Below are 14,177 nucleotides of genomic sequence, written 5' to 3'. Positions count from 1 at the left end.
AGTATGATATTATTTATTTCTGATCTGATGAGTTGAAAGTGCCTGGAGTTTGACAGACAGGCAGCTGCGTCTAGTCTTGCAGAACAGCTGAATAGGGAAACTCCCTGCTGACTAGAAATTTTCCAGATGACTTAAATTCCCATGTTAGAATAAGTCAAGCAAAAGACCAAGAAGGAACAGATAATAAAAACCTGGCTCCCTGCATTTTTGGTGATACCAAGTACCAACTCACTTTAAATGATAGGGGACAAAGCTATAACAACTGACTCACAAACTTATAGCAAGAATGCCTAACTTTTGTTTTATATGTGACAAAATAAAATAAGTGATTTTTAAGTACCTTAAAAATAAGTACTTTCATGTACATCAGCTCACCTGATTCACTCAAAGTTATCTGATTCCAATATAACCCATGAGAAAACCAAGCCTCAAAGGGTGAAGTAACTTTCCCATGATCACAACAAAAGTGCTGTACTACTCTAGGTCACTACAAATTCCTCCCACCAACTTTGTAAACTCCCCTGGAATATCTTGCTTTACTACCCAGTTCTCAAGGAGGAACAGGAAGATAGTGAGTGAGGGAACCTGTATCTCTGAGTCCTCAGCAGGTGGTAACGTAAGTCCTCCTACAGGCCCCTGAAGATGACTGCCTGGTCTTGCCATGCTACTTTTCCAAAGCATCCCAGCACGATGGGTACAAATTCTGCCGAGGTTTAAGTTGCACCATTTCCTGTTACATGTCTTCTAATTTTTCAGGTAGATGCTTATCTAAATGTTTTCCTTCAGATGGCAAGATTCATGTGGACAGGGAAACATGCACATAGTTAGAATTTAACCAACCCAAGCATACTAACAATCTGCACGTGGGTAGCCCAAGGACGAATTTTGCTTTGTATAAAAGTCAGTATAAAACTTAAAGAATCTCCAAGAAATCAGATAGGGATCAATGACCCAAAATGAGTATAGATTAGAGATTAGAAATTTATTTCTAGTTCTTTTGGTGAATGTGACTCAGGGTCTACCAAGACGGCCATACCATTCAGGTGAAACTTTCTAATTCAATAGTCCCTTTCCTGGCAGAGAGGAGGCACTTAGCTTCTGCTTTCCCCAGCACCCACTTCTAATTCTAAAGGAAGGTACCACAACTTCTAGTAAAATTGTGGACTCAAATGAGCAGTGACTAGCTAAATTACTTTCCTACATTTTTTGTCCTCCCAGTTCCCAGTTCTACTCTGCTAAGGATGCGCAAGCGTACAGCATTGTGACTTGAGAAGTCCATGCAAGTCTGGAATTTTTATTAATTTAATGCAATGCCATTGCAGGAATTAGATTCTCACAGGCTGTAACTAGACCTAGGACCACATGAGATATGACATTATTGTGGTTTTCCCAAAGTGACTTTTCAGCTTTCTAAATACCAGGGAGTATTTATAAAGAAACTTTAGTGAGAATCCAAAATGGAAATATACTCCATGCCAAAGTAAATTTTTTAATGTTGTGCACACTTTAAGTAAACATAACAGACACCTTTCTACACCCAATTTCTCTTGGCCAGATCAAGGTGGCATCTTTACTTCTCTGAGCTGGCAGGATTGATAAACTGTATAAAAGATCCCTTCCTTCCCCATTTAGGCTAGAAACTCACCAAAGGCAGAGACCATATCTTTGTATCTTTTACTACATTTTACAAAGTTTTCAATGTTTTTAAAATGATTAATGGAAAAGAGCACTTTCCCTTACACACTCTCCTCTGGTGTAACTGACAGGTAAATGCATTTTTACAAAGGCAGTTTCTTTGCTTCCAAATTGCATAGAAATAGCTCTCTTCCTACTCTCCACACACATTAAGTACCTTCTTTTATTAAACTAGTACATCCTGCCACAGTCTTAAAAAAATTTCCCAAATAAATTATACACTTCTCTAAATTTTACCTGTTTCTGCTGTGTTTTATTTTTCTAATAGTGAAATATTTTAATTATTTAGATTTACAGAGCTGAATTTCAATTTGTAACCTGTCCTTTTATGTTTTAAATAAAAGATAACAGATTATCCTCCATAATGTGGGTGGGCCTTATACAATCAGTTGAAGGCCTTAAAAGAAAACAGACTGAGGTCCCCAGAGGAAAAGGAAATTCTGATAGAAGACTACCTTCAGATTCAAGGTGAAATACCAACTCACCCTGGCTCTTTAGCCTGCCAGCCTACCCTACAGATTTCAGACTTGCTAGCTCCCCAACAATCACATGACCCAATTATTTAAATCTCTCTCTTTAGCTATATGTATATGTGTAGCACACTTTGTATGCATACACACACACACACACACACATATATACATATACACATATATACATTGTATTTTCTGAAGAATGATGTTTTAACTCAAGTTGGGTCCTTTCTCTCCAATACAAAATTACAACATTAAAAATCATAATAAATCACTAAATCTACATCTAATATTAAACACATTAGATATTGCATATAAAGCCAGTAATTTGGACTGAAAGAATCAGAACTATAAAAGGATTTATTGACTTTAGAAGTTTTGTACTTTATATATGACAGTAAATAGTTTTTGGATCCAATAATCACTTCAGAAGATATATTCTTATATCAAAGAAGACATTTGGCATTTGTTTTTTAGGGATTGGCTAGCTTCACTTAGCATAATCTGCTCTAATGCCATCCATTTCCCTGTAAATTCTATGATTTTGTCATTTTTTTAATGCAGAGTAATACTCCATTGTGTATAAATGCCACATTTTTTTTTTTAATCTGAGTAACTAAGAACAGAGTAGGGTCGAAGAGCATGAGAAGAAGATTAACATTAAACAGGGATGAGAGGTGGGAGGGAAAGGGAGAGAGAAGGGAAATTGCATGGAAATTGAAGGAGACCCTCAGAGTTATACAAAAGTACATACAAGAGGAAGTGAGGGGAAAGGGAAAAATAATACAAGGGGGACAAATGAATGCCAGTAGAGGGGGCAGAGAGAGAAGAGGGGAGGGGAGGGGAGGGGAGGGGGGATAGTAGAGGATAGGAAAGGCAGCAGAACACAACAGACACTAGTATGGCAATATGTAAATCAATGGATATGTAACTGATGTAATTCTGCAATCTGTATATGGGGTAAAAATGGGAGCTCATAACCCACTTGAATCAAAGTGTGAAATATGATATATCAAGAACTATGTAATGTTTTGAACAGCCAACAATAAAAAATTTAAAAAAAAAAAGAAGAAGATATATTCTTATACTAGGAAAACTCAAAAAGGGTAAGGTACTTTTAAGTTTCCAAAATAGTTAATGCTAAGTGACATTTTTTTCTAAAATTTCCTGTACAAAGAAAAATTTAAAAAGGAACTCTCAATGAATATGCTACCAACATACCAACATTTCACAGACAGCTCCCACAATGAGAAAGAAGAAACCAATGTTTTTTTTTTAACTGAAATGAAGAATATCATTACAACTTGACTATATTAAATTGTAGAAATAAGCACAAAGAATAAAAAGAAGGAAAATGAAATAATGCACTAAAATGTAGGGCATGAAGTTAGATTCAGAAAAGAAATTTATATTATTTTTCTGATCCTGTTTGAAATCATAAAAGGCAATAATTAATAAACAAAAGCACTACCAATGTGAGGTTTTACTAGATGTGTCCTGAAAATCTAGACACTGCAAATGTACTATAATGAAATTAGTTCTCAAAGGTTTTCATTAAGGTAAAGTGTTTAAGACACTGTCTAGCAACTTGCAAACCATATCCTGTCATCACTGTATTATAATTCATGAGTTTGTATTTTTGTTTTAAAAGGTTTGCTCATAAATATGCGATCTTTATGTCACCCCTTTGAGAAATGAACACGTTTTTGTTCCTTTTATGTATGATGTGTTCTTTAAGGCATTTCAGTTCTGCATCAATCAAAACATTCTCAAATAATGGAAACCTAATAGAAATATTAGCTTTGAACAGAAATCAGCTTATATCCAGGGTTACTTATTTATTAAAATAATAAAATAGAATTCCTGCATAAGAACAATGCTGCATAAAATTAATAAGGTGTTAAAAATGACTGTATTATTGAAATGGCTGAACTTTAATTTACATATCATGTTTAACCAATTTTAAGAACAAAAGGAATTATTGTTATAACATATTTTGACATATTAGATGTCATTATAAAACAACTGGGAGCTTGCAGATGAGACACACAAATAGCATAAGCCTGGGCTAGTACTGAGAAGCAATGAGCCTCAGTTGAGAAAAGAAGTGACTGCAGGCAGGATACAATAAATCATTATCCTCATTTACCCGATTCCCAAGTAGTATTTATATTTAGAACATAATAACTACACCTCTTGAGATTCACACAAATATTTTGGCTAAAATAAAAGTCTCTGCCTTGGGTTTTTTTCTCGCCAATACAAATGCAGTATCTAGTTTTAACCTATTATATGTTTCATAATATACTTCAAAACCAAAAGCATAGTCTCTGATGCAAATATAATCTTGATTTTTGGACAGATTATGCACATGCTGATCAACCAGGAAAGTAATATTGTGATCTTAGAAGTGTCCATTTCCTTCAGTCAGACACAGCATAGATTTGGCTATGCCATCCAATGGTGGTGTATTACAGAGGCCATCTACTCACATGGCCTTGGTCATCCAGTTCATTGTTGGTGAGCTTCAGCTTGTCGAAGCTGATCACTTGTCTCATCCAAGTCTCCCCGGAGGCAGGTGAGTCTGGATGAATATACACCCGGGGTGGCACAGGGGAGTCAGCATTACCCGCTACCATCCATTTAGAGCTGTGGTAAACATACCTACAAGGCAAAGACAGGATTTTCAGGTTACGGACTATTTATTTCTTGGAATTTCCAGCTCAATAGTATCAGATCAAATGTGCACACTTAATGTCTAAAATAAATGTATTTCTACTTTATACCCAGAATAAGCCTTCAAGCACTTTTCAAAAACTTTCTGAAGTTTCAGGGGCCTACTGACAACTCAAAGTAAGTAGGACATTAAGAACTTAGCGAAAAATATGCACACTATCACCCCCATAAACTCAAGTAACTTAATTTTAATGAATCCCACTTACATTAGAAATTCTATCTATAGTGTGATATTTTCCATTGTTCACCTGACATGAAGAAACTATGACGTTGTCAACATCATCTTTAAGTAATTCTCAAAATACTTGACAGATATCTTAAAGTATCATACTTCCTTAAAGATCATTTCCCATTTTAGGCTATGTACAATCTGGTGGGATAGATAATAGAAAGGTGAGAGGAAATTATCATATTTTGATAGGAAAATAGTCTTATCTGTTATTTAGAATTTTTTTCTAATGTTATGACATTATAAGTTTAGGATAAAATATTCAGTTTAATTTTAAAAATTTAAATAATATTAAATGTAAGCCTTGATTCACCTTTGATATTTCTCTTTCTTGTAAGAAAATTATTTCAAGTAGTTTCCAAATACCACTAATCAAGATATAAATAATACTTTGAAAATGATGGTATATCCAATAAATGTTACTTTTCTAATAGACAAAATATCCTATGCTGTTTAATTATACATACCAAATATATAGGATTCAGTAAGAATACATTTAAATAACAATGTTTCAAGTTAAACATAAGATCTTAAAATTTAAACCTATATTCAGACAGTAATTTATTAATATTAATTTAAAATTTAAAAATTAGAAACTAGTGTGTCAGTGATGAAAAGAGTATAAAATGAAATTGTCCTAGATGTTTTTGTTACCTTTGAGTATTAAAATATGGTATATAATTTATAGCAATAATTCCTGAAACTAAATAGTTTCAGAAATTTCTACCTGTGTAATGTACAAATTTCTTTTTAAAACAGCATGAAACATTTTCATCACATCTCTGGTGAGACTCTTTGTTTTAAGTAGGGTGACATTTCATTCCCTTTTGAGCTCAATGCCTTCTATTATTTAATTCCTTTTCTTGGGAAAATGCATCAGCACAAAATTATGAGTAATTTTTAAAACATTTCTTTAGTTAGTACATTATTTTAATAAATAAGTTTCTGATTCTGGTATTTTGTGATTACTTGTTCTACATTGTGATAAGGGGCAATCATTTTTAACTTGACCAAACACCACCAGTCTTTGACATCAAAGAATAAGTGAAAAAAAAAATTTAGTATTACTGAAAAAGTTTGAAAGCAAAAAGGAAATCTTAGAAATGCAAGCAAGCACTGAACTGTAGATATGACTACATTACTACCAAAATAGAGTTACATGCTCTATCAAAATATTGCAAAATTATACATATCACATACTTTAAGACTTCATAGTCACTAAGAGGATAAATGCTACATGTTATACATTCTTCATAAAAAGAGTCTAAATATGTATGCTAAATACAACTTTCTTTTTAGGGAGCAACAAAAGTGAAAGCAAATTTATGTTTTACAGTTGGATCTTTTAAAATCTAACATCATCATAATAATATGTAAATTTTTCATACTTTCTGTGAGAGACTAGATAAGAATGAAGTAAAATAAAACATCTAAAATATATGGAAGAGATGCAAGGAAGAAATAGGACACAAACTTAGAAGAGAAAGGAATAATTTCCTAGCTCATTAAGAATTAGATTATCTCCCTCTGCACAAAGCACAAATTAGCATATGAGTTTTTTTAATTAGTTGTTCAAAACATTACAAAGCTCTTGACATATCATATTTCATACATTTGATTCAAGTGGGTTATGAACTCCTTAGCATATGAGTTTTAAATCAAGCACATTTAAAGAATAAACTTTAATGCTTTCTAGCTTCTGTTATGCAACAATTTAAGCAAAACTTCCTAATGACCTATTTTAATTAAAATCAATTAAAATTAAAATAAGTTAAAATTAAATAATTAAAATTAAGTCATTAATTAAATCAATAAATGTATAAAATACAAATTATACACAAAACTGAAATAAAACTTCCTATTATCCATTTTTGTAGTATTTCATATATGCCATTATATAAATTGAAATCTATATACTTCTTAAAAAATTTTTGTTTTAGTTCAACATGAACACAATACTTTTGTTTTACTTATTTATTTTTTAAATGTGGTGCTGAGAATTGAACTCAGTGCCTCACATGTGCAAGCTAAACACTCTACCACTGAGCCACAACCCCAAACCCCAGAAATCTATATACTTTTGACATCATAAAGCTATTCTGCCAAAACAACTCCCTAAATTTTTAAGTGAGAAAAACCAAATCTGATTTCACTTTAAAACTTACTAAACACTCTATTTAAAAAGAAACAAAGAGGAGTAAAATTTAAACAGCATCCATCATCTAATCTTCCAATGCTCAAAACTTCCTTTTTGAAATGCTAGTTAAAACTTCCTTTTTGAAATGTTAACTCTTCAGAAAAACAAAAAGCATTGCCATTAAAAACAGCTGATTTACTTTCTTACAAAAGAAAAAAAGAACAAAATTTGGTTTGAAACTGAAGAACACATATCTTTTCAAAGTTTACCTAATGTCTAGATAAATGTACTCTTTCAAAATGAAAGTATTATAAATGTTTTTAAAAATTGTTAACGACCAACCAAAAAAGTCCAAAAGGTAACAATTCATTGCCAGTTTAGAGATGCCTTAATATAAATGAATTATAAAATTTTATTTTTCATATTTATAGAAAATTTTAGATAATTTTCTCAAATTAAATGGAAAAGGCCTATAAACATTTATAATTTTGAATATAAAAAGATAAAGGAAATTAATGTGAATTTTTTAAAAAATCAAGAAAATTTATAATGTGTATCTATAAACTTTACCTAACATTTCCTCTCAGAATCCTAACTAAAACATGAATCAATGTAAAAAATACATTTAGTTTATCAACTGTTTTATAAAAAAATATTTTGTTTAGCAATACCATATGGGCCCCTATTAAAAGTCTTCAATGTTTGAAGACATGTCTGTATCTATTAAAAACAAAACAAAAATTCAGTTTCCACACTTTCCTGAAAGAGAAGACATCGTCTGGGCTGTTGAAAATCCATGGACACTGGACTATGGATCTAGAAATTCTACAGGCTTCTGGAAACAAAGATCATAGTAGTCACAAATGAAACAGGCACTAGTCTACAAAGCCCTACAATTTTTCTTATTGTCATGTATCCAATCACTGTACCTGTATCTTTTGTTGTCCACTGGAACAATATCCATGGCAATATAGTATTGTTGGTGAGGATCTAATCCAGAGATCTTCACTCTCATTGCTGGAAACATGCGCCTATTTAAAAGGGAGAGGAGAAAGTAGATTTGGGTTTTGTTTTTGTTTGTGATTGAGAATGGAGAAATGATTAAAGCAAAATATCTTCTCTAATCTCTATTTTTAGTGCAAATTCATAACTTTCCTTACAGTGATGCAATTCAAAGTGTCAGAACATAGAACATATTTAAACTAAGGTTTCAAAATGTAATTTTTGCACCCTGTGTGCATGTGCTCCATGTTTATTAAAATGTCAACAGAGCTAAAAATAAAAGAACTACTCCTACATTGAGGGAGTGATGGCACTAAAGAAAGCAAGCACTTCACTTCTTAAAACAAAAACAGTAAGCATATTTACTTTAATAATACAAATAGTAAAATGGACCAAATGGTGGAAATAGAAATTCCAAATTTCTGAAAGTGATAAAATATATTATAATGTGAAATTTTAAAGGGGGTTATAAAAAACCACAAGGAGCCAATGTGCCATGCTATAACCAAACAATATGTTCTTTATTGAGACAGGACTTCCTGTCTGCAGCATGGTAGAGGTGAAGTGCAAAAGTTACTCTAAATTTGAAAGCTATAGTAAAACTTCTTTATTGAAAGCAGAAACTAAACACAATGTATATTTACCAAATAATTCCTTCCCCCATCACACCTCAAAAATGCTTTCTATTTTAACCAATCTTACTCAAACCTTCACTAATTAAAACAAATGAAATCCCTATTTCTCTTGGCTTCCCAGAGATATATATCAAAAGGTACCTATCCTTTGAAAAGGGCACAGCAGCAAAAAATAGAACAGCAAATTTTATTTTACATTTTTTAGAAAAATACGGAAATTCCTTTTTTAAAAAAATTAATCTTTGATTTACATCTAAGACTTCCAATTAATCTAATTTTGGCTAATTTAGCTTTATAACACAAATTTTAGTAGTTATTTACCATTTTTTTCTAAAACAATAATGCTAGTAAAGACCACTTTCAGAGAAAGGAAAGTCCATTATTCCTAACTAAGCATGAGAACAGTTTAATATGCAGACTGTTTTAGTGTTATTTCAGTGCACCTGTAAGATAAAGAGTAAAGGTCTTTAACTACATCCTTTATAAGACAACTGTTGCTTTGTGTTGTTGAAAACTGAATTTGGATCATTAATAAAAGCTCTGTGAAAATGTAGAAGGTAGCATATGGATTCAATAAAATATGTTTTTGTAATTTCTAATAAGTTCGGATACTTTTATGCTATCCAGGTTTTTACCATGTGTACTTCCTGAAAGAGTTGTGTGTGCTTTTTAAAGTTCCTTTTAAGGAACATATTATTAATAGATTTCATTGCACTAAATGAACTGAAAATTTTAAATGTGAATATCAAATATCTCTGTGTCCGCCTCAAAATAATACGATCTAGCCAACAAATCCATTTATTTTACTGATGGATGTGAAAATTTCATACTTAAAAAAAGATAATTTCTTACAGTAGTTTTTTTAAATTTTTCTTCTGAAAATTAAGGCTATGTGTTGGACTTTATTTAGGAAAAAATATTTAACCACATATCTGTAGATTTACAAAAAGGATTTTTAAAAATCAGGGTAATTATTCTTACAGCTATACATGATTGAATATATATTACTGGATAATTTCAGGGATTTTTCATCCTATTCTAATAACAAAAGAGCACAATACATCATGTTCTCAGTGCCAGGAAATCTGAGAAAGAACCAACCTGGAAGTTTCAAATCTGAAAAGGCAGATCATAGTCTGCTAAAGAGCAAACGGTTTTAAAAACTTTAAGAGGAAGGAGAAGAATGTACCCCCTGTTTCCAGAACTGTTAACTGGAGCCTAAATAAATACCTGGTTCGACGTAAATATGACCTCGAATCTCTAATGGCCCTGCGTGAGGAACATCAGCCGCGATAGATGAGGCATTAGCGGCGACAACACTTTTCTCCTGGCACTAACAAGGGGGCGGCCAGGCTGGGCCCTTCACCGACTGCTTTTGGTGATAAATAGGAAAGTCAGCCTCAAAAGTGAACTATGGTTGGGCCTTGTCGCATCTGTCTGAAAAGGCGACCCAGAGCTCCCGCCGCGCTGCAGACCCTTCTCCATACCCGGGCGAGGACTAGGTGAAGCCACCGTCCGGGTCGGTGGGGGCGTCCGCTGCAGCTCGCCCCTTACCTGCCCGCTTTGGTGATGATCATCTCGGTGCCAATCTCGTGAAAGCGCTTCCAGAGTTCTGCTCCTTGCAGATCTACCCTCGGCGCCTGGGAAGAGGGCAGCGGGGTCCCTGGCCGGGCCAGGACAGGCGCAGGGGACCCTTTCGGAGAGCCTCCCGGGGACGCCAGCGGGGAAGCGCCCGGCAGGAAGCCGTCCTCACAGCCGCCTGGACAGCAAAGGGCAGAGAAAGGACCGGTGAGGGCTCCCGAGGGGAAGCCGCTCGGAAAGAGGGACCCCCTTGGCGGGCGGTTGAGAGGAAAAGTACTGAGGGAAAGGGGGAAGCTTCAAGTGCCTTCGGGGACACCAAGCGAACTGTCCCATCGATAGACTTGCCTCTCAGCCCCGACGGGGCGCTCGGCCCTCCAGACCCACAAATCCAGAACCCCGGGGAGGGGCTTTGCCAGGCCAAGGCCCCAAAAGTTTTCGCGCTGCCGCAGGGTGTAGGACACACGCCCGACGGTCTGACACAAGTCCCGGGGTACAGTCCGAAGGCAGACTCCTAAGGAACCCGCCAAAGCGCCAGGCGCCCCCGCCCCAAGTCGCGAATGCGGGGGCCTCCCTCCGCGACAGGCTTCTGAGGCGTCTCGCTTTGGGCTCGGCCTGAGGCATCTTCCAGGAACCTTTTCAGACCCCGCTCCCGGACGCTAGCGCTTCAAGCCCAGCAGCAAAGCGGCGAGAAGAGCGCAAAAAGCAATCGAGCGGTCGCCGTCGGCCTTGGCAAGAGAATCCAGAAGGACAGGGAAGGAAACCGCTCAGCTACCTCCGGGGAAACCACTTTTGCAAATACGCCGCCCTCTTCCTGGTTTAAACCAACGGTTTAGGGCATTCGTTCCGGTTTCGGGGGGGTTATGCCGTCGCTCTACCCTCCCCCCGCCCCAGGCTTTTAAAAGTTAGGAAAGAAAAAGGAGCACCCATTGGCTGGAACCCCAAGGGAGGCAGCTGAGAAAAGCGCGAATTGGCACCTCCGCGCTCGGCAAACAGCCGCGGCTGTCCGTGCTGGACGCCGAGTGGGCGGCGGCAGCTTGCTGGGCGAGGCTGGAAGCTGCATTTTAACCGTATCTAGGGTGGCCAGGTTGTGAAGCGAGCCTTGTGTCTGACACCCAAGGCCAAGGCGCTCCAGGCTGAATTAAGGACCCCGCGCGCACGCACACCTACAGACTCTCAGTTCAGGTTCGCCGCCGCCGTGTGGGCGGGCGGGACCTGGGAAGAGTCGCGCCGGAAAGAAGTTGGGCTGGAAGGGGCCGACTCACCAGCAGCTCCTCGGGACCCACAGCTCGGCTCCAAGTCTGTGCAGCTCCGGGCTGGCCCGGACGCCGCTCCAGCTGGCGGTGGGTGCGCAGCGCTTTCATCTCCCTCTGAGGAGCTCTTTTCGCCCGAGCTACCTCCACGGCTGCAGCCTCCGTCGTCCGCGGGCCCTGCCGCCTCTTCCGCGCCCAGCCTTCGCCGCTTCTTTTGAAGCTGTTGCTGCTTCTCGGCGCCGATCAGCGCCTCCACAGAGAAGGCGTGCGCCTTGAGACTTAGCATACTGCACGGCGAGCCCCTTCGCTTCTCGGCCATCCCCTCCGCCCGGTGCCCACCCGCCCCTCTCTCATATACACTCACGCGGGCACACGCACACACTCGCTCTCCTTGCCCCACCAAAAACGGAACAGTTCTTGGGGGGGGGGGGGGTCTTCCGTATCTGTCCCTTTCCCTGCCGCGGGCAAAAAGAAATTTGTCGTTTCCTCTTTCTCGCCGGTGTTGGGATCCGAGGAACCAGCGACGAGACCGCCAAGTTTCCTTGCCTCAGTCTTTCTCGCGCTCTCTCACTGATGCACTCCTCCGCTCCCACCCCCTCCACCTCCTCCTGCTGCTCCAAGATCTGCCTCGACTGATGCGCCAGAAAGGGCTAACATGGGTAAAAAACACTCTGCGGACACAAATTAGGGATTGTAATTGAAATTTGTTGCCTTGATCTGTCAGCACTTCCAGGCAGGAGAGCGGTGGGAAGAACTTGCTCATTAGTGTCAATAAAGCAGTGGAGGCGGAGCCTAGGAACCTGTCAATCCCCGAGACAGATAGCCAATCAGGAGGCACCGACTCCGCTCTGCCCGCGCCCACTTCCTTACAAGGTAGCAAAAAACGTGGAGTGAAAAGCGCCGCCATCTGGCTTGGATGCGCCAGCCTAGCGTTGGCTGAACCCTATCGTTCTGGCTGCCTCCCACAAGCCTTGTCCAGGCCCCGTAATCTCCAGATTTTCTCTCCAGGGCCTGGAAAGGCGGAGTCTTCTGTCTTTAAACTGAGAAAACCACCAAGTTAGCAAATCTAGAATCTTTACAGGAGTCTTAATTCCCGGTCCCACATTCTTATCACTTTATGTTGCTACAACTCGGAATATTTGGGGAGGTAGGGAGAATTCACAGCCACCAGTCGGTCGTTTCTCATTCGAACATTCCCGCGTTTAGTAGCTCCCGCTCCGTGCAGAGCATAGCATTAGGTTCAAATTTTACTCCGTGGATTTTTCTTATTGGTGACAGGTTGAAAAATATTTAAATCACCTACATTTAGGAATACAATGTTACATTATCTATCACTCAGTCGCCCATATAAATTACCAGGAAAATCATCCCCCTTTTTTGGTAGACCCCTTGTTCATTTGATAGTTATTTTAAAATAGGTCATTGAATTTTAATTCTGCATGTGTTTAATAATATAAATTTAACCTTAAAACCCTTTAAAACTTCACAAATACAATAAATTTTAAAACTCGATTGCCGCTTTAAAAACTTTCTCTGTGACATAACTTTATATTCTTCCTGATCTAAAAAGTGCCACTTTTCTTAATTTTTTAAGGGTCAACTTGTTTCCTTAAAATAAACGCAAGAGAAAATAGGACTTTTCAGTTGAATGACAAACATGTATGTACCTTTTGTTTTGTAGTTTCAACTCAACTTTTAAGATCAACAAAAAAACGTGTTTTGTGTAAACATAAATCGTAGAATAAAATTTAAGATATATATTACCCTTTGGTATAAAACACACAATTAATAATCGTTTTTTTTTTTTTTCTCTCTTGTCCAATTAAACCCCCGCAACCATTAACTGCCCTATTTTTTTTTTTTTTTTCTGACTTCTCTATAAGCGATCAGGAGAGTAGCTTTTGGAAATAGCTTCGACATTGGGACCAATCTTTTTGCTGCCAGTAGCTCGGTAACTAGCGGTTCCTTCAAGACTGGACAGCAGGGGAGGAGCAGAAACCTAGCAGGCGGTGCCCGGAGGCACGTGCAGGCCGCCCTGGCGAGCCTAGCTGTCTCAAGATCATAAAGGACTCCCTAATATCCTTGGGGACGAGGCCACTTCAAATGCTTAAGAAACGTCATCAACGGGAAGGGTCTGTTTTGCATTTCAAAAGAAAATCTTGGTCACTGGTTTGGAGACGAAGGGGGACCCAAACTTAAGCCCTGTCCCAGGACAATATTATGTCCTTAAAAAATTAAGTGCAAACACTGTTTCTGAAGTTTGGTGGAGGGCAAGAAGTGATGAAAGAGAGCTAAGAGGCAGCTGGGAGAGCTTGGACTGGGAAGGGGGGAGGGGTGGCAGATGTGGCCGGAGGTTACTCTTTAGGCATCTGGGGGCTAGGGAGCCTGAAGTCAGTTTCAGTTGACAGTGAGAACAGGAGCCCCCTCCAGAACCAGGCT

The 14,177-nt window shown here is 38.1% G+C and overlaps 1 protein-coding gene across 1 annotated transcript in view; it reads right to left on the bottom strand.

Annotated features, from left to right (window-relative positions):
- The window catches only part of Tbx18 (T-box transcription factor 18), a 30,367-nt gene extending 17,849 nt beyond the window's left edge, over positions 1–12,518 (bottom strand). The window contains exons 1-4 of the mRNA XM_027928369.2: positions 11,751–12,518; positions 10,462–10,666; positions 8,200–8,301; positions 4,661–4,832 (exon numbers count right to left, since the gene is read on the bottom strand). Of these exons, the coding sequence (XP_027784170.1) occupies positions 4,661–4,832; positions 8,200–8,301; positions 10,462–10,666; positions 11,751–12,057 (786 nt within the window). The 5' untranslated portion in view covers positions 12,058–12,518. The remainder of the gene's footprint in view (positions 1–4,660; positions 4,833–8,199; positions 8,302–10,461; positions 10,667–11,750) is intronic.
- Positions 12,519–14,177: the final 1,659 nt, after the last annotated feature.

This window comes from Marmota flaviventris, chromosome 6 (genome assembly GCF_047511675.1).
Source record: "Marmota flaviventris isolate mMarFla1 chromosome 6, mMarFla1.hap1, whole genome shotgun sequence".
NCBI lineage: Eukaryota > Metazoa > Chordata > Mammalia > Rodentia > Sciuridae > Marmota > Marmota flaviventris.
Note: the sequence above shows the minus strand (reverse complement) of the source record. Positions and strands in the feature narration are given on the sequence as shown.